Here is a 26,431-nt window from a genome sequence, read left to right as displayed (position 1 = left end):
AATAAATTACTCTGGATTTAGAGTAAGATGTTGAAAGTTTATTTTTCACTTGGTTAGAATATAATAAATTTAGTTTAATCCTTTATCCAAGTGTGAGCAAACAAAGTTTGCACCTGAAAGTATCTTCAGGACTTGGGTAAGGCAGTACGACACCAGGGCAACTCCTTGCAAGGAGTTGGCCCTGTGTTGTACCACCCTGTGTGAATTTTATTTCCTTGCAAGGAGTTGCAAGGAAATAAATGTTGTACCCTGGTGTTGTACCACCTTATCCCAGTCCTGAAGATACTTCCAGGTGCAAACTTTGTTTGCTCACACTTGGATAAAGGATTAAACTAAATTTATTATATTCTGACCAAGTGAAAAATAAACTTTCAACATCTTTCTCTAAATCCAGAGTAATTTATTAAAAAGGTGGCACACCATTTGGCAACTCCTATAGGTAGAGATGACCTTGCTAATGCTTCTGGCTGGTATCTCCGTTTGGACCTCAATAAAGGTTGAAACTAGTCTGGGTAGTGGCCCTTCCCTTAATGCATAACATTAGACATATCTGCAAGGAGATGTGTTTTGCATTATGGGAAATACTGAGATAGGAGTCATTATAGCTTGCTCCACCTTTGCAAGGAGTTACCCTGGTGTTGTACCACCTTACCCCAATCCTGAAGATACTTCATCATCATCATCATCAAATTCCTGCCATGTACCCTCAAGGGGTGTACAGGAAGATACTTTCAGGTGAAAATTTTGTTTGCTCACACTTGGATAAAGGATTAAACTAAATTTATCATAGTCAAGAAGATATTGCATGTGCAAACATTGTTCATGCTTGGGTAAAGCATTAAAACAAGAACATAATTTCTTGTTTAGTATAATTTAGTTTGTAACCAAGAAAAAAAAAACATTCTACTGTTTAATGTAATGAAAGATTTCTTATAGTGAATTTCCTTTAACAAACAGCAGAAAAATTCCCTCTAACTTATTCTATAAATAAAAGGTGGTTTGTATAACAAACCACCTTTTATTTATTCCCCTCATAGCTGGAAGTTTTCTGTAGTATGTTATAGGGAGGGAGCTCATTATACTGATGTCTGTATACTGAGAGTTGACTGAAGTTCCATGCAAAGTTTGATGAATTTAAGCTTTACAAATACAGCAAGAAAATTATTATTTTCTTTACTTGGAGCAAAAATAAACTAGGACATGGTTTAAAAAATGGTTTTGGAAAATATGTCTCTGATAAGCAAGTGGTATTAACACCAAACAGAAAAATTTATATAGCACCTAGCATGACAGTAGCTTAGCCTTTCCTTGACAAGCATGTTCGATCCCTATATATGCTTGTTTTCACATTAGCAATGAAATCCCTGGCTAAAATGGATGTGAATTTTATTGATGGTTGTTACACAACTACGCTGCTTAACAGAATCCAGTTTAAAATTATCCAAACTATGTTTTTAATCCAGAACAATTTGGAAAATTTGTGAATGGAACTAGAAATAGTTATAAAAATTCTGATAGTATAAGGAAAGTATCAATGCCATCACGTGCCCATTTAGGCTGGGTGTGCTGTCATGTGGCTCATGGAACCCATGCTAGAAAATTCACATCAATTTAACTGTATGATTGCATTTTTATCAATGTGTGAAAGTTTTAAAAGTGCAAAGAGCATCAGCGCACATCTTAATTGGTCCAATGCAATTAATTGTAGGATAACTCTGAAGACATTAATTTATCAATTACTTGTAACCAATTTTGCATAGAGTGAGGAACAATGTGTTTGTTTTAAGGTATATTAGAAAACAATGAAGGAGAATGCTATATTTGGTTGGTATATTTGCATTACTCAAAGGTATAATTTGGAAGAGGAGGACAAGGCTTACCTCCTTCAACTACAATCCTATAACCTGAAAAGCTCTGGCAGAAAATAATGGCACATTCAGTAGATGGTTAACCCTGTTTCTCATTGTGAATATGAACAAAAAAGTTATAGAATCATGTCTTAAACACATCAGTTCACACTTCATGCATGCAAAACAGATGAAATTCAGAAAACAGGATAGCACAAATCAACAGATTGGGTTGGTTGACACAATAACCAACACAGCCACTGGTTTTGGTGCTATTGTCTCAGTGCATACCTGCTTTGCCTTCTTTGCCATTTAAAACCACTGGACTACTAAGAATTTGACCTGCTGCACCATCTGTAAGTCAGTTCAAAGGGTTCAAAGGTGTCCATATTGTGACCACACGCCCAGGATATAACGTGAATGTGATGCAACGTTTACATGTCAAAAAGTGTCCTTCTCATGAAGCATTAGTATATGGTCTTTAATTTTAGGAATCATGCAAAGCCAGGAAACAATTAGGAGAGTCTTTAACAGGAATAAATGCAAGAACATAATATCAGTGATAGTGCTATTCTGTGGGTGTGTTGCACACCCTGAACATATGCCCCTGGAAAACATAACTTAATAAAAGCTGCTTTAGTATTTCTCTGAGTATATTACTCAAAGATAATTATCAGGTTCACTAATGTGAAGCTCTATCTACAGTAGGCAAAGAAAGGACCAATCTTAGGGCATAAGCTACCACTAGGCAAGCACTATTTTGCTGTCCCTGAATTCAAGAAAATATGCAAAATAAAAAAATAATAATAAAATGAATGGTGTTTTCATGGATGATGTACAATTTTTCCAGGTTTCTGCCACTCTCCAAACTTGCCACTCCTAGACAATGTCTTAGTTACTTATTGGGTTATGTCTTCCATCCATCATCCAGAGGCTGGATGATGCAAAATGACCAAACTGTAAAGTTTTCTATCCTGCTGAAACTGAGAACTTAATCATGATATTAGATTTTGGTTGTTTAGCCCAAAAGTTCTGTGCCTGTCTTTGATAGTAAACCCATAACACCAATGGGAGAGCAACATAACATGTGTCCCTTTAGGTTTTAATCCCATCTAAAAGTACTTTTATAAAGGGCTTTTTAATTGAAAGAGGGATTAGCTAGTCTCACATAGAGATGGCAGAGTTTTCCTCCCAGATGCTTGAGTTTTTATCTCTACAAAATAGACAAACTAGCCAAAGAACACATTTGGTTGCTTGTTGGGTGAGACTTTCCCTGAGGAGACTTAACTTCAGAGAAGTGGATTCTCTTTTTAATAATGTATCTGCATGTGTACCATAACTTTTGGCAGAATAGTGTAAGTCAGCATTATCAAATTTGAATATACAGATTATTTATAAATAAGTACATTTTTTTCCTGTGAATAAGCATAGAAAGACCAAATTTATAATAAATAATTACCCAAATTCCACATTCTCTTAACAAAGGTTTCTAAAACATCACATAAGGGCTGATTAAGTATCATCAGTGCAATCTTCATGCCTAAAAATATACAACAGGTTTGGTAACTACAACAATAATAATACAAAAATTTGCTCAGTGTGCTACATCAAATATAAAGTGAAGAAACATACAATATCTTCCTAATAATGCTTAACAAAAAACTATCATAATCAGAATATATAGCAAAAACAAACCAGTACAGATTTAATAATTAATGAATTCATCATTAACTCTACAATAGAAGATAAATTTCTTCATGGTAAGCAATATGTGGATATAAGTAGTTACTTAAAAAGAAGTGCATTAAATAATGCATGGTTTAATATACTTTTTAATTTAATGTATTTAATGTTTAAAGGGCATATTGCAAAGGTAGCCAAAAGAGCACATCAGGTTATGTAGTTGTTGAAGAACACACTGACAAGCATATGATAAAAGTGTTGTAGAAACAGCATCAAGCACTGAATTTGTTGTTGCACAGTAGCTTACACAGAATGTTTTCTCTTGATGTAATATCATCAATTTTTAAATTCTGTAATATCATGAGAAGTAAGTTAGAGGCCAAATTAGGCAAAAAAAAAAAACGGTTCTCAACTAATCACAAAGTTAATCAGCCTCCAGTTTATTCAGTACTTAGGACAATGACCATCTGGGAGCACTTGGTGATGCTGGAAAGAAAGTGAGCATGTGTGTTGGGAGTGTTTGGAGAGAGAATGTCAGAGGTGCAGGGAGAGAGTAAGAAGAATGCCACTAGTAAGATAAAAGTTGAACAATGAAAAATAATAAAATACGAGTAGGAATCATGATGGTGTTGTTGCAAGTAAGTAAAGGTACATACAATTGATAGCAAAAATGAAATGGTGGAAAATAAAGAGAATGACCAGATGATAATGAGAGAGAGAGCTTCCATGGAGTTCATCACAGAACAAAACATAAGACCAAAGAGTTGGAGCACATGGTGCATGAGAAGTGAAAGAGGGGGATACAAGGGGGAAAAAAGAGCAAAGTATGAAAGAAAGAAAGAAAAAATGAGGGAGAGTGAGGATCGAATTTTCCATGATAACACCATAAGAGGAGTACTTGAGGAGAGCATGCTAAAATTATGCTTTCCTAGGGCCGAGATTAAGGATGTCAGCAATACTATAAGGATTGAGAGAAGGAAAGGGAATGACTATTTTGACTGGCAGTAATGATTTTGCAGATGACATGTGGTATGCAATAAAGATAAGAAACAGTTGCTGGTACAAGCAAATAAAAAGAGTAACAAAGTAAAAATTGTGAGTCTGTTGCTGTGTTTTGGCAGAACAGAAGTGAGTTGAGATGAAGAGCTACATTGCAAATGAGTCAGTGTGCAGGTTATGCAGGAGGAATGGTTACAGCTTGCAAATGAAGAGTAGGTCTGATAGACAGAAGTACTTATATAAGGTATTTGAGTGGAAGTTAGCTCTGAGAAAGTGTTGTTCAGTGAGTGTTTGGAGGAAAGGGGAGTTCTCGTGGAAAGGCTTAGATGTTGGTTATGCATTTTCACTATATAATTTAAAGAAATTACAACGTGCTAGGATATACATTAAAATAAATTTTAATATATTTCAATATTTCGGCAACGTCACGTTGCCATTTTCAAGAACTTAAGTACAAGACACGTGCACACACGCACAACAAAACAGTAAGTGAGGAAGAAGTAGGAAGCTATTATTTCTCCTAAAGTCCTGATTGTGCCCTCTAGCAGGCAATGTTGGTATTCTTGGGCGATTGGGCTGAAGATCTTCTGATGTAGGTTTCCCAAATTTGAGGAAGTCTCATGCAGCCAAATTTGTTGAGGTTTGAATCGTTTCTTAGGGCTGAAGCTGATTCTATGAAAAGCCTTTCATATCTGTATTTGCTACGGTGTATTATTCTGGGCTTTCTTCCACCGTATTCTATGGCAGGTATAGAATCGCTATGTAAGTGACCTTAAGGGGCATGTGGAGTTTTCTAATTTCCCACCAACTCGCAAATTAGAAAACTCCACAGGCTCCTTAAGAAGGTCACTTCTTGGACTGTGGAAATCACTAACAAATTAAAACCATATAACTCCATACCCCCCCCGTATTTATGGACTCCCAAAAATTCACAAGGTAAATGTGCCATTATGTCCCATAGTGGATGGCATTGATTCCCCCACATACAAATTAGCTAAACATTTGGCCAAAGCTCTCTCACACTATACTGGCAACACACCTTCATACATAAAAAACTCAGCCCACTTCAAAGCCAGCACAGAAAACCTTACACTCAAACACACTGACATAATGGTCAGTTTTGATGTCTCCTCCTTATTCACAAATGTCCCACTCAAAGAATCCTTAGAGCTAATCCAAGCTAAATTTCCTTCCGATATCACAGCCCTATTTCAGTTCACAATGAACTCAGGCTATTTTGTTTGGCAAGGAAAATTCTACAAACAAATAGAGGGGACAGCCATGGGTTCTCCACTCTCCCCACCCTTGGCCAACTTTTATATGGAGACTTTTGAAGAGAAAGCCCTTAAACTCTGCCCCACAAAAACCAACAGTTTGGCTTCGCTATGTAGATGATGTATTCGCTATTTGGCCACATGGCTCCGATGCACTCCTCTCCTTCTTAACACACTTAAACAACCAACACCCCAGAATCAAATTCACCCTGGAAGAGGAAAAAAAACAACTGCATTCCTTTCTTAGACACACTAGTCACCCGCCAGCCTGATGGAACCTTGGTTTTCTCAGTATATAGAAAACCCACCCATACAGGCAGATACATTCACCAACAATCCCACCACCCCTCCTCACAACAATATGGGGTCATTAAGACACTACACAACAGGGCTAAACTTATCTGCTCAAATGACAATGCCCTAATCACAGAACTAAACCACATTCTCACACTTTCTCAGCCAATGGCTACCCCCCCACACAAAAAAAATCCAAAAAATATTGAAACCAGTAAACCACAACCTCCCCCCCCCCTCACAACAAGGATTACTCTAAACCCATCACCATACCCTACATCCGAGGCACCTTGGGAAAAAAATCACAAAAATCTTAAAAAAACATAACTTAACTTCTTGTTACAGACCATATAAAAAATTGGCAGCCCTCATCCGCTCTACTAAAGACCAACCTCCCCCCCCCCTAGACCTACCTGGTGTATACCAGGTCCCTTGCAGCTGTAAGCTGTCCTACTTTGGCCAAGCAGGCAGGACAGCAAATATCAGAATTTCAGAACACAAGGACTACATCCATTTTCACCAATACAGCTGCTCTGGTCTTGCTGGCCATGTGCTGGATACCTGCCATAGAATACGGTGGAAGAAAGCCAGGATAATACACCGTAGCAAATACAGATATGAAAGGCTTTTCATGGAATCAGCTTCAGCCCTAAGAAACAATCCAAACCTCAACAAATTTGGCTGCATGAGACCTCCTCAAATTTGGGAAACCTACATCAGAAGACCTTCAGCCCAATCGCCCAAGAAGGAGAAATAATAGCTTCCTACTTCTTCCTCACTTACTGTTTTGCTGTGCTTGCGTGCACATGTCTTGTACTTAAGTTCTTGAAAATGGCGACATGACATTGCCAAAATATTGAAATATATTAACATTTATTTTAATGTATATCATAGTACGTTGTAATTTCCTTAAATTATATAGTGAAAAAAGGAAAGGGGAGTATTCCAGTGAGAGTGTGTCCAGGCAACCAAGACACAGTGGGAGAGTGTGTGGAAAAGCTTTTGTGTTCAAAGTACATGTTAATTTATTTTCACGGTATTGATGACAACACAGAATGATAAGAAAATAATTAATGTTTATTGACTTATTTGCTGATATTTCACTGGTATTATATCCAGAATCATCAGGGCACAAAAACAGTTTGTCACAGTATGTGAAAGAATAACAATTTGGTATAACAGTAGGACTAGTTTAAAAAAATGTAATGGACAACTACAAGGAACTAAAGTCCTAATTAAGCACCATGTATGTTGATAAAGAGAGAAAACGAATATTAATTAGACCTTAAAATGACTGTCTCCGAGATTTTTGGTAAATCTATACAGTCATACTTGTTGAGATTTGGAGTATGCTTTAAGGCTTCTGCTGAATCCAAAAACAATCTCTCTGACTTATAATGACTTCTGTGTAGCACTTTTGTTTTCTTCCAATTGATCCTTTATGTAGAGGTATTCAAGGCATGGTCTGCTTGACCTGACTTGCCATAACGATAATGCTGGATGTATTTTTTATGTTCACCAAAACAGATGTAAACAGTTCTTCCTGTCCATCCATAGTAAGCCCAGTTACAAAAACAGGGCACTTCATAAATTTCTGGATATGATAAAGAAGGGAGTTTGTGCTTAGATGAATGGATGAGAGTTGCAAATTTGATACAAGGTTTAAATACAGTGCATAGCTGATATTTATTAAGCACTCTAGATATCTTTTCAGATGTGCCTTGAATATATGGGATGGTAACAGTTATGCTGTGGTCTTGCATAGTAGGCAATGGAGAAGATTTCTGGGGAGCATTTAGTATTTTTTCTATCCTAAACGGGGATTATAGCCATTGGCTAAGAAGGTGTGATGTAAGTGAATGAGTAAGTTAGTAAAAGCATTGTCATTGGAATAAATAGCTCTAGCTCTGTAAGTTAGTGTTTTTAAGATACCATACTGTTGAGCTGGATGATGGTGTGACTGTACATGCAAATATCTCCCTGTATGCGTGGGTTTTCTATAAACAGATAAAGATAAGGAACCATCTGGAAGCATTGTGATTAGTGTATCCAGGAAGGGCAGACAGTCAGTCATTAGCTTCCTGTTCCATTGTGAAGGATTTTAGAGTGTTGGTTATTTAAATGCACTAAAAATGAATCCATGTGTCTGGACAATGTGGCCAAATAGCAAATACATCATCAACATAGCATAGACAAGCCAGTGGTTTGAGAGTGGCTGTAATCATAAGTATCTTTTCCAAGTGTTCTATGCAGAAATTAGCTAAAGGGGGAGAAACTTTAGGAAAGTAACATTCAACCATTTACAACATTAAGACAACCTTCATATCCCCGACAAAATTAAGAAACTTATTTAGCTCTTCCAAAGATCATCTTCCATACCTGGCCCACCCATGAGTTTACAAAATTCAATGTACCTGTAACCTACTGTACATAGGGGAAATAGAATGCACCATCCCAATCAGAAAAGATGGACACAAATGACACATTAACTACCTCACTATGGCAAAACAGGCCTATCAGACCATGCACTCGAAGCATGCCACAGAATTGACTGGAAAGGTACCAAGTCCCTACACTACACCAAAACCTTGTTTGAAAGAAAATTCAATGAAGCTTGTGAAATGCTGAAACATTATCCAAACCTGAACAAAAATGATGGATTAATCATTCCAAGAATATGAAGGTCCCATCTGCAATCCACATAGCAACAAGAACAAGCTCAAACAGAAGAAGATCTCAATACAAGAGGACTTTAGAAATGTTTAATGTAGTTCTGTTTATATTTTGTTTTTATTTAAGTTTTTTATATAATGTTTTATATTATTTACTTTTTAATTTATTTTATTTTATTTAATTTTATTTTATTATTTTTATTTTTTTTCCACAAGAGGTCAGGCTAGGTTAAATATTTAACAAGCACTTAGATTATTCCTCTTACTTTTGTGTAGTGCAGTGGCATGTAGCTTTTATCTTATACATATGTATTTTTCCTGATGATGACCTCAATACAGAAGTCGAAACGTCGAATGCCACTTTCCTAAAGTTTATATAAAGTAATTATAATAGTACATGTGCTGTGTCTCCATAAATTCTTCACTATGAATGCTGCTACCATGTAACTTTAAAAGAAAGAATTCATTATTGAAAGTGTGAAGATGAGAAATTTAGTAGACAAGGACAGGATACAGAATATGCAATTAGTGGCAAAATTTTTGGAAGAGGTGGAAGAAGAGATGAGAGATCTAGAACTAAAGGCAGATAGGGACCTGAAGTTTAGGGGTTCACATTGCTAAAACTGTGAAGACATCACAATGGATAAATAATAGCAATGAAGAGAAGGATCTGGACATGCAGAAGCAAAGAGGTTAATGATTTTACTGTATAAAGCCTTGATGCATATGGACCACTGTGCTCAGATCTGTTCAACTGGTTTTCAAGGTGATAAGATTATCTTGAAAAGTGTTGAGGAGACTAAGATGGTGTTGGATCTTTTGAATGTGGGCTATGAAGACAGATTGAGGGAATGCCAGTTGCAGAGTCTTGTGAATAGAAAGTCGAAGGGAAGGAGTATGATTCAGACATATAAGTTGGTAAAAGTATGTCACCAGATTAATGTGAAGATTATTCAATAGATGAAATGGAGACAGAGAAGGAAAGAATACAAAGTCATCCCTGGAAGCTGTATAAGAAAGGTGTGAGCTAGGAAGTGAGGAGTAAGGTCTTTGTATGGAGAGAGTGAACTGTTGAAAGGAATACACTGTCTGAGAATGTGATGACTGTAGAACCAGTGAACAAGATTAATACACAGGGGATAAAAATCCCTTATTATTTTACAGCCAGTATGTGAAACTCTAAGATTGAAAACTACAATCTACGAGTTTCATGCCAAAGAACTATCGGCGAATCCAAGCGTAAGTGACCACTTGGTAGTACATCACCAAGGCAACTCAAAGCAAAGGTGGAGCAAGCTCCCTCACTATCATTGATATTTTCTCATAATGTGAAAACACAGCTCCTAGGAGATGTAATACTGCTTTACATTATGAGGAGAGGTCACTATCAGACCGGTTTCAACCTCTTTTGAGGTCTCATCAGTGAGTAGGTAGACCTGAATGATATCAAAGTTTAAGTGAAAAGAACTTACATACCTTCACTATACAAATGCCAGAGTGGTGTGCCTATATATATTATATATTATATTATAATTAAGATGAAAAGCCAAATGGCTATATTTTCTGGCAAAGTTAATTAAATTAAGGGGATAAAAATCCCTTATTATTTTACAGCCAGTATGCAAAACTCTGAGATCGAAAACTATGATCTACGAGTTTCATGCCGAAGAACTATCAGCGAATCCAAGCGTAAGTGACCACTTGGTAGTACATCACCACGGCAACTCGAAGCAAAGGTGGAGCAAGCTCCCTCACTATCATTGATATTTTCTCATCTTAGAGTTTCGCATACTGGCTGTAAAATAATAAGGGATTTTTATCCTCTTAATTTAAGATTAATACACAGTTAAACAATCTTGTATATGACAGTGAAGACCTTCTAAGATGAGTCTTTTGAGTCCATGGAGGTCTGATATGAATAACAACAATATCCATGGCACTTACTTCCATTAAGTAAAAGCTGTGGATCCCACTCCTTAAAGTTTTCCATTGAATTCCAATGTATCTAAAAAATAAAAAAAAAAGAAAGAAAGAAAAAAAGTTACAAGGATATAATAATAAACAGGAAACATTGTAATACAGCAGAACTTAGAGTAAAAATAATTATACTAATACTTTCTGTTTTTCTCCTCTAATACATAGTTATTTAGATTATCAAAAAGATTGCACCTGGAATTGAATGGTACTATGAGAGCAAATAAATGTTTTAATTAATATCTCAGTTATTATGATTCATTAATGGTTAAAAGAAATTACTATTATTGTTTTTCACTTTTGTTCTGATGATACTATATAGAACTGTAAAATATCAAAAATAACTCAGAGATAACTGAGTTTATTACCCATGTAAGAATACTGAATATATGATTTTATTATTAAATAAAATCTATACATTAAATCATATGATTTTATTATTCTTATATAGGTACCTTCAAATGGTCTGCAGATGCATCATGGAAAGAATCCCACTCAACCCAAATGTGAAGTTTTCTTCATAATGATGCACTCCCCATTCCTACTAGTAATTTATTCCATTTATGAAAGAAAAATCTAGACCATACTATTTTTGCTTACCACACTCCTATGCAATTTTCATGGAGGCCTATTTGTTCTCTCTCTCTTTCTCTCCCTCCTCCTCCTCCTATCATCTAGAGATTTTACCCATATCTTTGTTCACAGCTCACATTAAAAAAAAAAAAAAATTGGAATAAATTATTGATTAACATAAATGTAAGAAGCATGCAGCATAAGTACAAATGTAGTTGATGAAAGCATGAGTGACAGATAATAATAATAATTATTATTATTATTATTATTAGACACCTCCAGGGAGTCCAAAGACTCATCGAGGGAGGGCATCCACTCTACAGCTCTCCATCTCCATCACTTAATCCACCAACTGACTGCAACTACACCAACGCCATCTACAGCCGACCACCACCACTAGTTTTTCCACAGACAATCACAAACATCAATGTCCGTGGCAGGGTTCGAACCCACAGCCTTTTGGCTGGAGAGCAGATATGCTAACCACTTGGCCAAATTAGCGTATAATGAATGAAGACGGTCTGTGTGAAATGAAGAAAGTTGTCTACAGATTTGATGGAGTGTATAAGATAGGAGTATGCTCAGTCAGAGATAGATGTTGAAAGTTTTTTTTCACTTGGTCATACAATAAAGTGAAAATGCCAAGAAATTATATTCTTGGCTTGATCCTTTATCCAAGTTGTATTCTTGGCTTGATCCTTTATGTCGTCTTTTGCATGTGCAAACTTTGTTTGCTTACACTTGGATAAAGGATTAAACCAAGAAAATAGTATGGTGCAAAAAAAACCAGTACTGAACTTTGATACCCCCCCCCTTCAGTACATGCAGTATGAGATATGCAATTTGACTGCATGTACATTAATAGAAGAGCATGTGTAAATGTTATCTTTTCTTCCAACATCAACACAATAGTGCTGACATTGGAAGAAAAGACGTTTATTGTTGAGCATTATTTTCATTCATACGGAGCTGGCAGAGCAAATATTGTGCATACATGGTGATCAATGTCTATGAAGATCCATCCTTCCTCCATAATGTCTGGTTTTTGGATGAAGCACAGATGTCCTAACCTTTGTTCTCCAAGATCACAGAGAACCTTTGCTTGTACTAAGAAACCTGCCTTGAAAGACAAGGTGCTCATTTCAACCACTTAATCTACCATCATTAATGCTTATTCGACCAAGATTCCACCAATACATTAATGCTTTATTCGACCAAGATTCCACCAATAGTTGTGGATGTATATATCATCAGGTGTAAACATATATTTCTTTGTTAATAAACCCATTTACTCTATAACATATATTGTTGTAGTTATTTAGTGCTATTTTTTTTTTTTTTTGCACGCCATACTATACAATTTCTTGTCCTCATGGGCTCACTTTAGTGAGTATGGGCATGGCAAACCCGAGGTACCTGATGCTGGACTATGCCTTACTTCATGTAATATACATCTGTTATATTATCTGTAGACTGGTCCCTCCCCTTCTTTCTTTCTTTCCTCTCTTCTTGCTCCCCCCCCACCCCCAGTGCTATTAGTATATTCACCCCTAGCCCTCAAATACTATAGAGTAAATAGGTGCTGGTCCCAAGCCCAGATAAATGGTGAGGGTTGACATCAGGAAGGGCATCTGGTCATAAAACTTCACTGCCAGCTCTAGTTATGATCAAATGAGTTGAAAAGAAAGTGACAAGGGCTAGAGCATACCCCTTAAGCAACGTGCAACCACATCATGTGTAAACATATTTTTTTTGTTAATAAACCCATCGCCCTACAGCTGCAAGAAGTGGACAAGGGTTGCCGCATCAAGGGCAAGTATGGTTAAAAAAGAGAGCCCAGCAGGTGGACAGAATGTTGCGAGTGGGAACATTGAATGCTGAAAGCATGACTGGAAGAGGAACAGAGGTGGCAGACATGATGAGAAGAAGGAGTTGGACATTTTATGCATGCAGGAGACAAGGTGGAAGGGGGAAAAGGTGAAGGAACTGGAAGATGGGTATAAATTGCTCTACTCAGGAGCGAATAAAGAGGGAAGAAATGGTGTTGGAATTGTGGTGTGTGTGGCAGAATGAAGGACAAAGTACTAGAAGTGGGTAGGAGGAACGACAAGATCATGCGAATGAAACTGGGTCTTGGAGAAGAGCAACTGGTTGTCTTATGTGTATACGCCCTGCAAGTTGGCTGTACAGCAGAAGAGAAAGATGAGTTCTGGAATGTGCTAGATGAAGAAATGAGGGAACTGGAAGAAAACAAGATGGGGATTGTAGGAGGAGGAGACTTGAATGGATACATAGGGAGACAGAATAGGGACTGTGAAAGGGTGCATGACTGCCATGGAGTGGGAATGATGAACCAGGAAGGAGAGAGGATTTTGGACTTTGCAGTGCATTTGATCTAGCAATTGTGAACTCCTTTTTCTGCAAGAGGGAAGAACATTTGATAACATTTAGAAGTGGCAACAACAGATTGACTACATTTTGACTAGAAGAAAACATTTTAAGGCAAAAATATTGTAAGGTAATCCCAACGGATCAAGCGACGCATCAACACTGGCTGCTGTGCATAGACTTTAAAATAAGGTCGAAGATAAGAACCTTTGGAAGCCATGGAAGGAAGACAATTAAGCGGTTTCGCTTAAAAGAAAAGAGTGTTAGGAACCGTTTTAGAGAGAGGGTGTTAGAGAGGATTTCAAATGGACTAGAAAGTGTACAGATTGGTGGAACCATAATTCAAAAGCAATTCTAAGTTATGCAATTGAGGTGCTTGGTGAAATATCCAGAAAGATTAGAGAGCAGAAGGAGGGTTGTGGTGAAATAATAATGCACAAGAAGCAGTGACGCTAAGAGAAAGGCACAGCAGAAGTGGGACGAGTCAAGAGTGGAAGAGGACAGAGAGAAAAAGCGACAAGCCAAGAGAGTTGTTGTGCAGGCAAAGGCCATGGCATATCAAGATCTTTATGATCAAGTAGAAACAAAGGAAGGACACAAAAAAATTTATCAATTGGCAAAATGTAGAAATAAGGCATCAAAGGACATATTTCATGTGAGGCAGATCAAAGACTCTGGAGGATGAGTATTAAGGAGGGATGTGAATATAAGAAACTGATGGAAATATACTTTGAAGAGCTTTTGAATGAAAAAAAATGCAAGGATTCACAGAGAAGGTGGGCAGCATTATGAGGGGATGGTGCAGAACATTAGTAGAGTGGAAGTGAAGGAGGCCATAAAGAGGATGAATGGAAAATCGGTGTGCCCTGACAGGATCCCAGTGAAGGCATGGAAGGCACTGGGTGTATGGGGGGGGAGTAAGAGGGAATTGACTTGCTGTTGGACCTGTTAATAAAAGTTTGTCAACAGGAAAATAAAATATACCCAAGGAATGAAGGGAAAGTATTCTTGTCCCATCTTCAAGGGTAAAGGGGATGCACAAGACTAAGAATTATAGAGGAATAAAGTTGATGTCCCACACAATGAAAATCCTAGAAAGGGTTCTTGATGGAAGACTGACAAAGGAGGTGGAGATTGCAAAGGAACAATTTGGCTTCATGCCTGGTCGATCGACGACAGATGCTATCTTTGGGTTATGGCAGATGATGGAAAAGTTTTGAGAGAAGCAACGGGAGCTACAGCTGGATTTATTGATCTGGAGAAAGCTTATGATAGAGTGCCAAGGCAAGAAGTTTGGAGATGTTTGAGGGAGAAGAAGATACTGGAGAAATATGTCAGGTTGGTGCAGGATACCTGCCTGGGAGAGACAGAAAGTTTTCAAGTGACAGTTGGCTTCCATCAAGGGTCAGCATTATGTCCTTTCCTGTTTATTAATTATATGAAGAGCCAAAGGCTTCAATTCGGCGACATATAAACTTATTTAAGATAAGGGATATTACATCCCATATTGTTTCATAGCCGAATAAGAAACTCAAAGAGTTTCATGCCGAATATAGTAAATATATAAAGTTCGGCGAGTCCAAGCATAAGCAAATACCTGGATAGTGTTACAACTGACCCTAAAGGGAGTGCAACACTGAGTCAACTCATGGTAAGGGTGGAGCGAGCTCCGATCACTATTCTTGATATTTCCCCATAATGTGAAACCCAGCTCCTAGGAGCTGTATTACTGTTCTACATTATGAGTGAGAAAAGGTCACTACCCAGACCGGTTTCAATCTTTATTGAGGTCTCATCGGTGAGTAGGTAGACCTAGAAATACCAAGTTTGTAGCGAACAGTAGGGTATATGTAAGTTCTCATAGTAGGGTATATGTAAGTTCTGTTCGCTACAAACTTGGTATTTCTAGGTCTACCTACTCACTGATGAGACCTCAATAAAGGTTGAAACTGGTCTGGGTAGTGACCTTTTCTCACTCATAATGTAGAACAGTAATACAGCTCCTAGGAGCTGGGTTTCACATTATGGGGAAATATCAAGAATAGTGATCGGAGCTCGCTCCACCCTTACCATGAGTTGCCTCAGTGTTGCACTCCCTTTAGGGTCAGTTGTAACACTATCCAGGTATTTGCTTATGCTTGGACTCGCCAAACTTTATATATTTACTATATTCAGCATGAAACTGTTTGAGTTTCCTGTTTATATTGAGATGGAAGTGGTGATGGAGTAGGTGAGAGAAGACGAGCCTTGGACTATATCATATGCAGATGACATCGTGCTGTGTGCAGAATCAAGAGAAAAAGTGGCAGCTAAACTGGAAAGTTGGAGGAAAGTACTGGAAGAGAGAGAGGTATGAGACTGAGCAGAAGTAAGACAGAGTATGTGTGTTGCAAAGTGGATGGCAGCCAGGAGACAGATCTGGAGCTGGAAGGAAATGTCATCAGGAAGGTTAGGGACTTTAGATACTTAGGTTCAACAATGAAAGAGGATGGTGAGGCTGAAAAGGAAGTGAGATGCAGGATGGAGGAACTTGAGAGAAAGATGGCTGGAGTGCTATGCGATAAGAGGGTATCAATCAATCTAAAAGGCAAAATCTACAGGACAGTAGTGAGACCAGCTATGACATATGCTATGGAAACTGTGACCCTGAGGAAAAATAACATCAGCTGGATGGAGGTAGCGGAGATGAGAATGCTTAGGTGGATGTGCAATGTGACCAGAAAGGATCGTCTGAGAAATGACTATGTAAGGAGAACGGTGAAAGTTGCAAATTTAGGAACAAAGATACAGCAGGCAAGGTTGAGATAGTTTGGTCATGTGATGAGGAGAGGACGAGTATGTGGGAAGAAAGGTCATGCAGATGGATGTGCAGGGGGAGGAGGAAGCGCAGGCAGCCAAAGAAGAGATGGAGGGAGATGGTGGAGGAGGACTTGTGGATAAAGAACTTGGATGTGGATAGAGCCCAAGACAGGAGGATGTGGAGGAGAATCACTACAAACAGCGACCCTACTTAAGTGGGATAAGCTGCAGAAGAAGAAGAAGAAAACACTATATAATTTCTTGGCGTTATTATTATTATTACTGTCTGAGACCTCCAGGGAATCGAGGACTCACCAAGGGAGGCGATAAATCACCCAAAGAGGATGTCATACTTTCTCTTAAATTCATTCACACCAGATGCACTTAATACCCCTAAAGGCAAACTATTCCACTCACTCACTGCTCTGTGAGATGAAAACCTAGCTCTCACCCCTTTCTTGACCGCAAACAAACTTAACTTACATAGATGTCCCTAAGTTCTCTCACCATCTTCAATATAACAAAAAATTTCATCAGACAATATCCTATAACACCCATTCAAAAGCTTATAGACCTCTATCATATCACCTCTCTTTCCCCTATTAACCAGAGTCTGTAACCCACATACTTGCAAATAATCCTCATAATCTAAATCCCATAATCTGTATATAATCTTGGTAATTCTTCTTTGCACCCTTACATAGCTTCTTTATCCCCTTGGAACCTGGGAGACCAAATCTGTGCACAATAATCCAGGTCTTATCAAGGCCTTATAAAGAGGCAAAATGACTTCCTTATCCTTACATGTTAAGGTTCACTTCAACATAGAAATTATCCCTTGAGTTGTATTTGCAACTTTTGCTATGTGACCTTTGAACTTCAAATTCCTATTCACCATTACGCCAAGATCCCTAGCCTCATCAGTTTCTTGTAGCATACCCCCGGCTAATATAACATGTCTCTGGAAAAGTCTGCTAAAGTGCATAACTTTACACTTACTAACATTAAACTGACAGCAATTTTTGTTTGCCCAAATTTCCAGCCTATTCAAATCATTTTGTAAGTGTTGGATATCAGTATCATCACTGATTGCCCTGCCTATATTTGCATCATTGGCAAACAATTGCACATCTACTGTTAGATCCCTTCCTATTTTCATTAATGTATAGATAGAGCAACAATGGCCCAAGGACTGAACCCTGAGGTGCACCACTGGTCACCTTAAATCTGGCAGATTCACAACCACCATATACCACTTTTTGACATCTGTCTATTAACCACACTGATCCAAGTCAAGAGTTTATATTCCAATCCCATATGCTCCAGTTTATGCAACAGCCTTTTGTGTGGTATCCTATCAAATGCCTTAGCAAAATCCAACATTATCACAGTGTATTCATTCCCTTTATCCAACTCAGTTCTAACAATGTTATAAAATATGAACAAACTGCTAAAACACGACCTTCCTTTAGTAAATCCATGCTGCTCCTTGCGGCTTGTCTACCCATTTTCGCATGCGAGTTCTTACCAACTTCTCTAAACTCTTCACTACCACACCAGAGATACCAATAGGTTAGTAGTTAGATATCAGTTTTTGCACCATCCTTGTACAATGGAACTCATACATTAGTTCCATTCTTGTGGTATGAGCTGAGACTCAAGTTATACAAAACATGTGAAAGGCCTAGCCAAGTCTGCTGAACATTCCTTTAGCAAACATACTGATATTCCATTTGTCCCTATTGACAAATTCTTATCCAGGTTATGCAACAACTCTTCAACCTCACATTCATGCACCTCTGACTCTTCATCCAATACAGTAGTAGTAGCACTGTGCACCATGTTACATAGACCTGGTTGATATATCTCAGTAAAGTGAGCACCCATTAATTGAACAATCTCATTGGCTTCTCACACTAGAGTACTGCCTGCATTCAGTAAAGTTATTCTTCCATATTCATTCATTCTTTTGCTTGTGGCATAATGATAAAATTCTTTTGAATTGCCTTTAGCTTGTATACCCAATTTCTTTACATACTCCGATTTAGCATTCTGCACAATAATCGTTTTCTTTTTTTTTATGGCCTGAGCTTTATATATTTCACAACTATTCTCATGATATTCTTTTCACATCATCATCTTCTTGTAGATTTCTTGCTTAATAAGGTTGCACATTCATTTCACTCCCAATCTATTTATTCTTCAAACACTAGGGATACAATCACATACCGCTTCATTTAAGCATTTTTTCAACGATTACCATGCATTGCTGACATTTTTCCATTCAGTAACTTGTACTATCTTTGGTCGCATGGTATCAGTTACTGAATGGGGGTTTGAACAGTTTAGATCCACTTATACAGGGTTTTTTTATGAATAAATATACCGGAAAATTTTTTTGAGATTTGAGATGTGAAAAAACTCGCATATGAACTGTGTAGCTTAGAAAAAATAAGAAAAAGTTAGGTATGTTATTAATGCATAAAATATATGTAGATACTAGTCTATTTTATCATTATATTACATAAAAAAAAATCAGCTAATGCCTTTTTATTTCCGTATATAGGGAGTAGGCGAGGCTGTTTTAGCCCTATCTAACTTTTGGAGACTGAGTAGGCATTTCAATCTCCAAATGATAAATATATATATTATAAAAATTTTTAATTTATTAAAACTTACGCAAACAAACACTTACAAACCATACATGGCCATTTGCAGTCAAGAGAAATGTAAACAAACATAAAGATGCAGGTTAATTACAACTGCATAAAATTAACTTTATTAATTTAATTAATTAGCATAAAATAAAATTTTATAATGATTCATTCATTAGTGTATAGCTAGACTACAAAGCAATGTATCAATTGCACTAGGCTACCATAAAGCAATCATATTGCTGCTTCTTCGTTATCAATTCATGAATCATTATTATTATTATAACACAAACACCTCCTGGAGTTGAGCCACATTAAGGGATACCTGTAAATAAATATGAATTTCTTTTTCACATTTTCTTTTCATTTTTGATGTCTAGTGTTAGTAATACATAATAATATAGAGTGTTTTATATCATATAAGACAATATTGATGTAGGTACTGACAGACATATGATTCATCTTGTAAGCAGATGAATTGTATGTCTGTCAATAAACCTACAGTATTGATAAATACAGTAGAGTACTGTACATTTTTTTTCACTTCCTTGTAATTTTCTTTAATAACATTTTCTTTATTCAGCTTACTTTATTGTAAGAATATGGTATATATACATACATACCATATAAAATGTGTTAATCGACTGTTTGTAAACGGTACTTCCGTCAACAGTAGGCTATTAGTAGTTAAGTTTTTGTAGTTTTAGTAGTTAAGAGTCAAAAGTTATATGCAGATTTTCGAACAATATGGGAGGTCAGCATCCTTAACTTCCGTGTTGTTCAAGGGATCAACTGTATTCTCCTAAGTTGATAATAATTTCTATCTCTATAGTTCAGCATGTAACCAGTTCTAATGGGAACATCAATATAATTAGATATTTCCTAAGAAAGCACAGCATGATCACTGTCACCAACTGGTGGTAAAATAGTCATATTCTTAACAGAGACCCCTTCTGATGGTATGAATGAACAAATCTAACACTCTCTGACCTCAAGTTCCTTCTTTCACATGCTGTTTAAGAAAGTTGTCTCACAATTCAATAAATTCCTTTTCATTCTTATCATGAGATTTCTCTTCTACCTAAGCAATGTTTGAATAATTAAAGTCACCCATAATGATCACTCATTTAGTACCCATGAGGTATAAAATTTCTTCATCCACTGCATCTAAGCCACCAGACCTGGTAGCTTAGATGCAGTGGATGAAGAAATGCATCGCCAATTTAGCCTCTTGGGTACCAAACCATCGTTACGATCATTCTTTTCTTGTGTTTCTACCTAAATTGACTTAAGTCAGCTGCTTTCATTAGTAGTACTCTCCCCCCCCCCACTGCTCTCCTATCTCTTCTGTCATTCCTAAAAATAGTATACCCATTACACTTGATCCTAGTTACCATATCTGATTCTGATAGCAGGTTTCACTAATTCCAACAATCTTAGGCCACATCGTATTCAATAAAGCAACGAACTTTATTGAATCCCTTTGTTTCTGAATTTCTTGGCATTTGTTGTATAGACATAATAAATTACCACAGAGTCTATTCTTATAATTAGATATACAATCTATCCGGCCTTGTTATAGAACTTTCTCTTTTCCCTCCCTCGAAAATTCCGAACCCAAAGCACATTTTTCCACTCCTTTGCCAGATACATAACCATGTTCAAAGCCATTCATAACTTTATCATGTTTGCATACCATAGCTGAATTTTCACACACATTTTTCCCATTCCTCCCTTGAACTAGTTTCCTTGACTCTCTGCATTAGCCTTCATACCAATAAGTAATTTTTCCAAGCTCCTGATGCCAAATGAATTCAAGTGCAGGCCATCCCTCTTATACGATTCTTTTCTGCCATCAAACACACTCCACAGTCTTTATTTATCTTTAATATGGTGTGCAGAAATGTAAGGCTGTGTACTATATTGATGGTGCCCTACTGCAGGAAGTGGATGAGATTAAAGATTTGGGAGTGATGGTTGACAGCAGACTGAAGTTTAGAGGCCATATGGGAACCTCCTGGGCCACTTTATTCTAGATAGTTGAAGGAAAAAGGATGAATGCTGCACAAAGATTACTGATCAGGGCAGAAAACAGTCTGACCGCCAAAAGTATTTTACAGCAAACAGCTAATGATATTAGATCTCAGAGGGTCAATTGGGTGTCTTATCTTCAGTCAGATGATTAGTCAGGAAGATTATAAGTTTATTACACAATTTGATTCATCAGATCCCAAACAAAGGGAAGCTCTTTTAAGTAATAATTGGAATCAAGCCTCAAAAACATTCCTTAACTTGCTTGTACATATTGCAAAGGATCAAACATTGCCATATATATTTATTATGATTGATGACATGTTACAGGAGGATAAGAGTAGAGTTAAACTCTTCAAACATACTAGATATTCTAAAAGGAAAAGTGATTCAGTGTGGAGCCCATTTCTTAATCTTCTAAACAGATCTGACAGCTTTATTATGAGCATGACTAGTCGAATCATTGCCAAAATTACCTGCTGGAGTTCTGAATTAATGGACAGTCCTGATCTACACTTTTATTTAACTTGGCTAAAGGATCAACTTAGAATGCCTGGAAATGAATATATCCAGTCTGCAGCTCATTGTCTTCAGATGATGTTATGCATAGATGAATACAGAATTGCATTTGTTGGAGTGGATGGAATTTCTACATTAATTACTGCACTTGCTGGATGGGTCAACTTTCAAGTTCAGTATCAACTAACATTTTGCCTTTGGGTCATGACCTTTAATCATGTGTTAGCTGAAAAAATGAACAAATTCAATGTTGTTTATTCTGACTGATATTTTAAGTGAAGCTTCCAAGGAGAAAATAACCAGAATAGTTTTGGCAACTTTCCATAATTTAATAGAGAAACCAGAGAGTCCAGAAATCAGTAGAGACAATGCAATTGCTATGGTATCATGAAGCAGCTTCACATTATTAAGGGTCGAAAACATGAAGATCCTGATATCATTGATGATATTATATTTCTGAATGAAACCCTGCAAGCAAGGGTACAGGATTTGAGTTCATTTGATGAGTATTCTACAGAATTAAAGTCTGGTCGTTTAGAATGGAATCCAGTTCATAATTCAGAAAATTTTGGAGAGAGAACACCATGAGGCTAAATGAAAAGAATTATGAATTACTGAAAGTTCTGATTCATTTATTGGATACTAGTAAGGATCCTTTAGTTTTGAGTGTTGCAGCACATGACATTGGAGAGTATGTCCAGCACTATCCTAGAGGCAAACATGTTATTGAACAGTTAGGTGGAAAACAACGTGTCATGCAACTTCTTACTCATGAAGACCCTAATGTTCGATACCAAGCTTTATTGTTGTACAGAAATTAATGGTTCATAATTGGGAATATCTTGGAAAACAGTTAAAAAAAGAAACGCGTTCCTTTGGTCAAGTTGTAGCAGCAGCAGATGAAAAACATCGGAATTAGGATTTTTTTTTTTTTTTTTCCCCCTCTAAAAATAATTTGTAATAGAAAGACATTCCAAATGATGTGATGAATGACTTGTTGGTAACCAGTTAAAATGTGACTTATTTTGATGAACAGATCTCCTTATTCAATTAACAATACCCTAATTTTTACTATTTTTGGAGTCACTAGATTATATATACAAAAGCATATGATAGTAACAAGGAATAACTGCATACAGGAATTTTGCCTGTAGTTGCTGTTTGTAAGTTATTTACCAGCAGTATATGTGTATTTGTGCGCAATGTGGTTTTGTTATATTGTACAAAAAATGCATATAGCTTTTTTAATTCTTTATGTATATATTAAATTCTGAATGGTCTCTATAAAGTAATAAGGGAATAACTTCTCTAAAATTTTTTTGATGATAATTACAATTTTTTAATTATCTGCTTTAAAGTATTTTTAAATATTGTTATTTGTATATGTCACAAATGTGAAATGTACTTATAATTTAAAGTAATTAAAAATAGGTGCTGTAAATATTTATTTAGTGGAAGAAATGTTGGCTGACTTGACTATTAAATTTTGCTGTTTAAAAATATATCTTCTATATCTTGTTGTTTGAATGAAATAATTTAAGTGGTACAGAGAGATAAGAACGCACTTTTATTTAATTTTAAGAATGAGAAGACTAGCCATTTCATATTGAATCTTTTTACTGTACACTTCATGAGGAGAGAAAAGTTCTCAGAATAAATATAGTCCCTTGAATATTGGTAATAGGTTATTGTAGTCACATCTGACTGTAGAATAATGATTATAGTAAGTCCCAGTAAAGCTAACTTTAGTTTCAATACTGTTTAAAAGGGGATTCACTATAACATATGTTGCAAACAACCAAACTATATCTTTGATCTTACAAGTCTAATGAGAATTGACTACAGTTTTTATCTTGACTTTTATTGATAGATTCAAATGTTTTCAATTCCAGAACAGATACTGAATAATGAAATTAAGATTTAACTAAGATTTTTGTTTTAAGTTATAGCCATACCTAGTTTGGCTGATGTTCAATCAAATTTGTGGTACTGTGTTGTTTTGGACGAAGATTTTTTTTTCCCACCTCTCTAAAAAAATAGTATTAAACATCTAAGTTTAAATTTTTATAGTCCTTTATTATTTAAATAAAGGACTATAAATAAATATAAAAATAATATGTTATGATATGCATTACAACTTAGAGAAGCATATTTTGGTGAATGTAAATAAACAATCACAGACATTATGGAGAGCATTTTCTTCTTTGACTTTTATTCAAGCATTATGGGCTTCTGTGCTTCTTTTCTTTTTCTTGTTGTTTGCTGCTCTATCTCTTAAATACGTATTTTAATGAAATTGACTCAATACTATATTACTCTGTATCTTTGCATTCTGCAACACAGATTTTTATAAAGCAGAAGAAAGTAGAGAGACTAAAGAAACAGTGCATAATATTGGTTATGAAATAAAGATGAATTTTGCAGTTTTAGAAAAAAAATTTTTTTTTTTTGCTGGCCTGGTTGGCCGAGTGGTTGGCGTATCCGCTCTCCACCCAAAAGGCTGCGGGTTCAATTCCCGCTGTTGGCATGGATGTTTGTGCTTGTCTGTGAAAATACTAGTGGCAGTGGTTGGCAGTAGATGGTGTTGGTGTAGATGATGAAAGTAGTAGTAGTTGATGGATTGAGTGATGGAGAGTTGTGGAGTAAGTGCCCTCCCTCGATGAGTCTTTGGACTCCCTGGAGGTGTCATAATAATAATAATAATAATATTGCTAGGGTTGCAAAGGTTGCACATCATCGTGCTGCTATGATAAGAAGTACTCTAACAGCGCCTCCGTAGCGCAATTGGAAGAACGACGGTACATTGCGCCCTTCGATTGGAATAGGCCTAAGTTCGATTCTCGTCGCGACGGGAGGAATCTTTATCTGGTCGATTTCAATCGATGGTGAGTTAGCCGATCTCATACGGAAGTAGCAGGGTTTTTTCTCCCGGAAACTCGGGTTTTTCATCCCGCATACATACAAATCGGCCCTTCAGAACACACGCAATTTACAGACAAAAAAAATTACTAGTTGTGGTGGTGTTGGAGGTGGGCGGTAGATGGCGTTGATTCGTAGTAGAGGTAAGGTGTCCTCCCACGATGAGTCTTCGGACTCCTTGGAGGTATCAGGAATAATAATAATAATAATAATAACATGCAAGGATAAGGAAATGGTTGTGCCACTGTATAAGGCAGTGGTCAGACCACACTTGGACTATTTTGCTCAGATCTGGTCACCTGGTTTTCAATGTGATGTGGAGACACTGGAGAGGGTCCAGAGATGGGTAACTAAGACAATATTAGGAGTTTGGAATGCTGGCTATGGAGAACTCCTGATACTGTCTTAGTTACCCATCTCTGGACCCTCTCCAATGTCTCCACATCACATTGAAAACCAGGTGACCAGATCTGAGCACAGTAGTCCACGTGTGGTCTGACCAGTGCCTTATACAGTGGCACAACCACTTCCTTATCCTTGATGTTAGAGTACTTCTTATCATAGTAGCACTACGATTTGCAACCCTAGCAATAATATTATTATTATTATTATTATCATATGACACCTCCAAAGACTCATCGGGGGGAGAGCACCTACTCTACAACTCTCCATCACTCAAAGAGAGGTGATATGATAGAGACGTTTAAGTTGGTGAGAGTTTTTTTATCAGATTAATCCAGAGGGGATTATAAAAAAAGTAGAAGGTGAGAGTGGAAGAACCAGAGATCATTCCTGGAAGTTATGTAAAAGTATGGTGAAGAAGGTTGTAAGGAGTAGATTTTTTACATGGAGAATTGTCAGTGAACGGAATGCATTACCAGAATGTGTTGTTAGTGCAAATAGTGTTAAGGACTTTAAGATTCCATGTGATAAATATGTTGTCAGTTGAATGAACCTCCCATGATGAGTCTGTCGACTTCATGGAGGGTGTAATAATAATATTGAATAATAACAATAATAATTTATTGTGCTCGATTAGTATTATTATTTTTTTTTATGTCAATCCTATTTGTGAAAGGCTACAAATTTATAGCATGTTTAACAGTGCAGGTGAACTAAGGATCAGAAAATATCGGGGGGGGGGGGGCAGCTTAGCAGGCAAACATTTCCTGATCTCACACATATCATTCGTATTGGTATATTCAGTAATGGGTTGATACACTAAAATAATTTCATTTTTGTCTAAATCAAATTTTCAAGGAACGTCATCATCAAATTCCTGATATATATACCCTCAAGGGGTGTACAGGATATGATAGTGCTACATGAAAAATTTACATCATTACTAACTTCCTATCTACAATTTTCCTTCAAATCAGTCTATTACTTGTCAAGACTCCAAACTTATCAGATCTTATATTTCTATTGTCTAAGGCACTTTGTACCATATCAATCCACCTATATTTTGGTCTTCCTCTGGGTCGTTTTCTGGAAACTTGGCAGAGAACACTTGTTTTGCTAATCTTTCCTCACCCATTCTGTTTAAGTGACCATACCACCTGAGATTAGCTCTGTTAACGCATTCCTGGATGCCGACAATGTCAAGTTCTTTCCTAATATCCTCATTTTTAATATGATATTGCCATTGATGCCACCTGTTCGCGCCTCTAATCTTTCTCAGGACTCTCATATCTGCGGTCTCTAGTCTTTGGTGAAGTGTTTTACTTCTGACCCAGCTCTCAGACCCATAAGTTAAAACTGGTTTGAACAATGTCTTGTATACAGCTAATTTAGTGTTCCGACTA

At 36.8% G+C, this 26,431-nt stretch overlaps 1 protein-coding gene and 1 pseudogene across 3 annotated transcripts in view; one reads left to right on the top strand and one right to left on the bottom strand.

Annotated features, from left to right (window-relative positions):
- The window catches only part of LOC150094178 (thiamine pyrophosphokinase 1), a 110,600-nt gene that overhangs the window by 76,806 nt on the left and 7,363 nt on the right, over nucleotides 1-26,431 (bottom strand). For all 3 annotated transcript variants that reach the window (XM_090412223.1, XM_090412221.1, XM_090412222.1), the window contains exons 2-3: nucleotides 10,714-10,774; nucleotides 3,307-3,387 (exon numbers count right to left, since the gene is read on the bottom strand). In XM_090412223.1, coding sequence (XP_090268349.1) covers nucleotides 3,307-3,387; nucleotides 10,714-10,759 — 127 coding nt within the window. In that variant the 5' untranslated portion in view covers nucleotides 10,760-10,774. The remainder of the gene's footprint in view (nucleotides 1-3,306; nucleotides 3,388-10,713; nucleotides 10,775-26,431) is intronic.
- On the top strand, nucleotides 21,212-22,626 carry LOC150094179 (V-type proton ATPase subunit H pseudogene; annotated as a pseudogene).

This window comes from Typopeltis vanoorti, chromosome 22 (assembly GCF_054136105.1).
Source record: "Typopeltis vanoorti isolate ZY-2024b chromosome 22, IOZ_Tvanoo_1.0, whole genome shotgun sequence".
Lineage (NCBI taxonomy): Eukaryota > Metazoa > Arthropoda > Arachnida > Uropygi > Thelyphonidae > Typopeltis > Typopeltis vanoorti.
The sequence above is the reverse complement of the archived record's forward strand: the minus strand, read 5'-3'. Positions and strand labels throughout refer to the sequence as shown.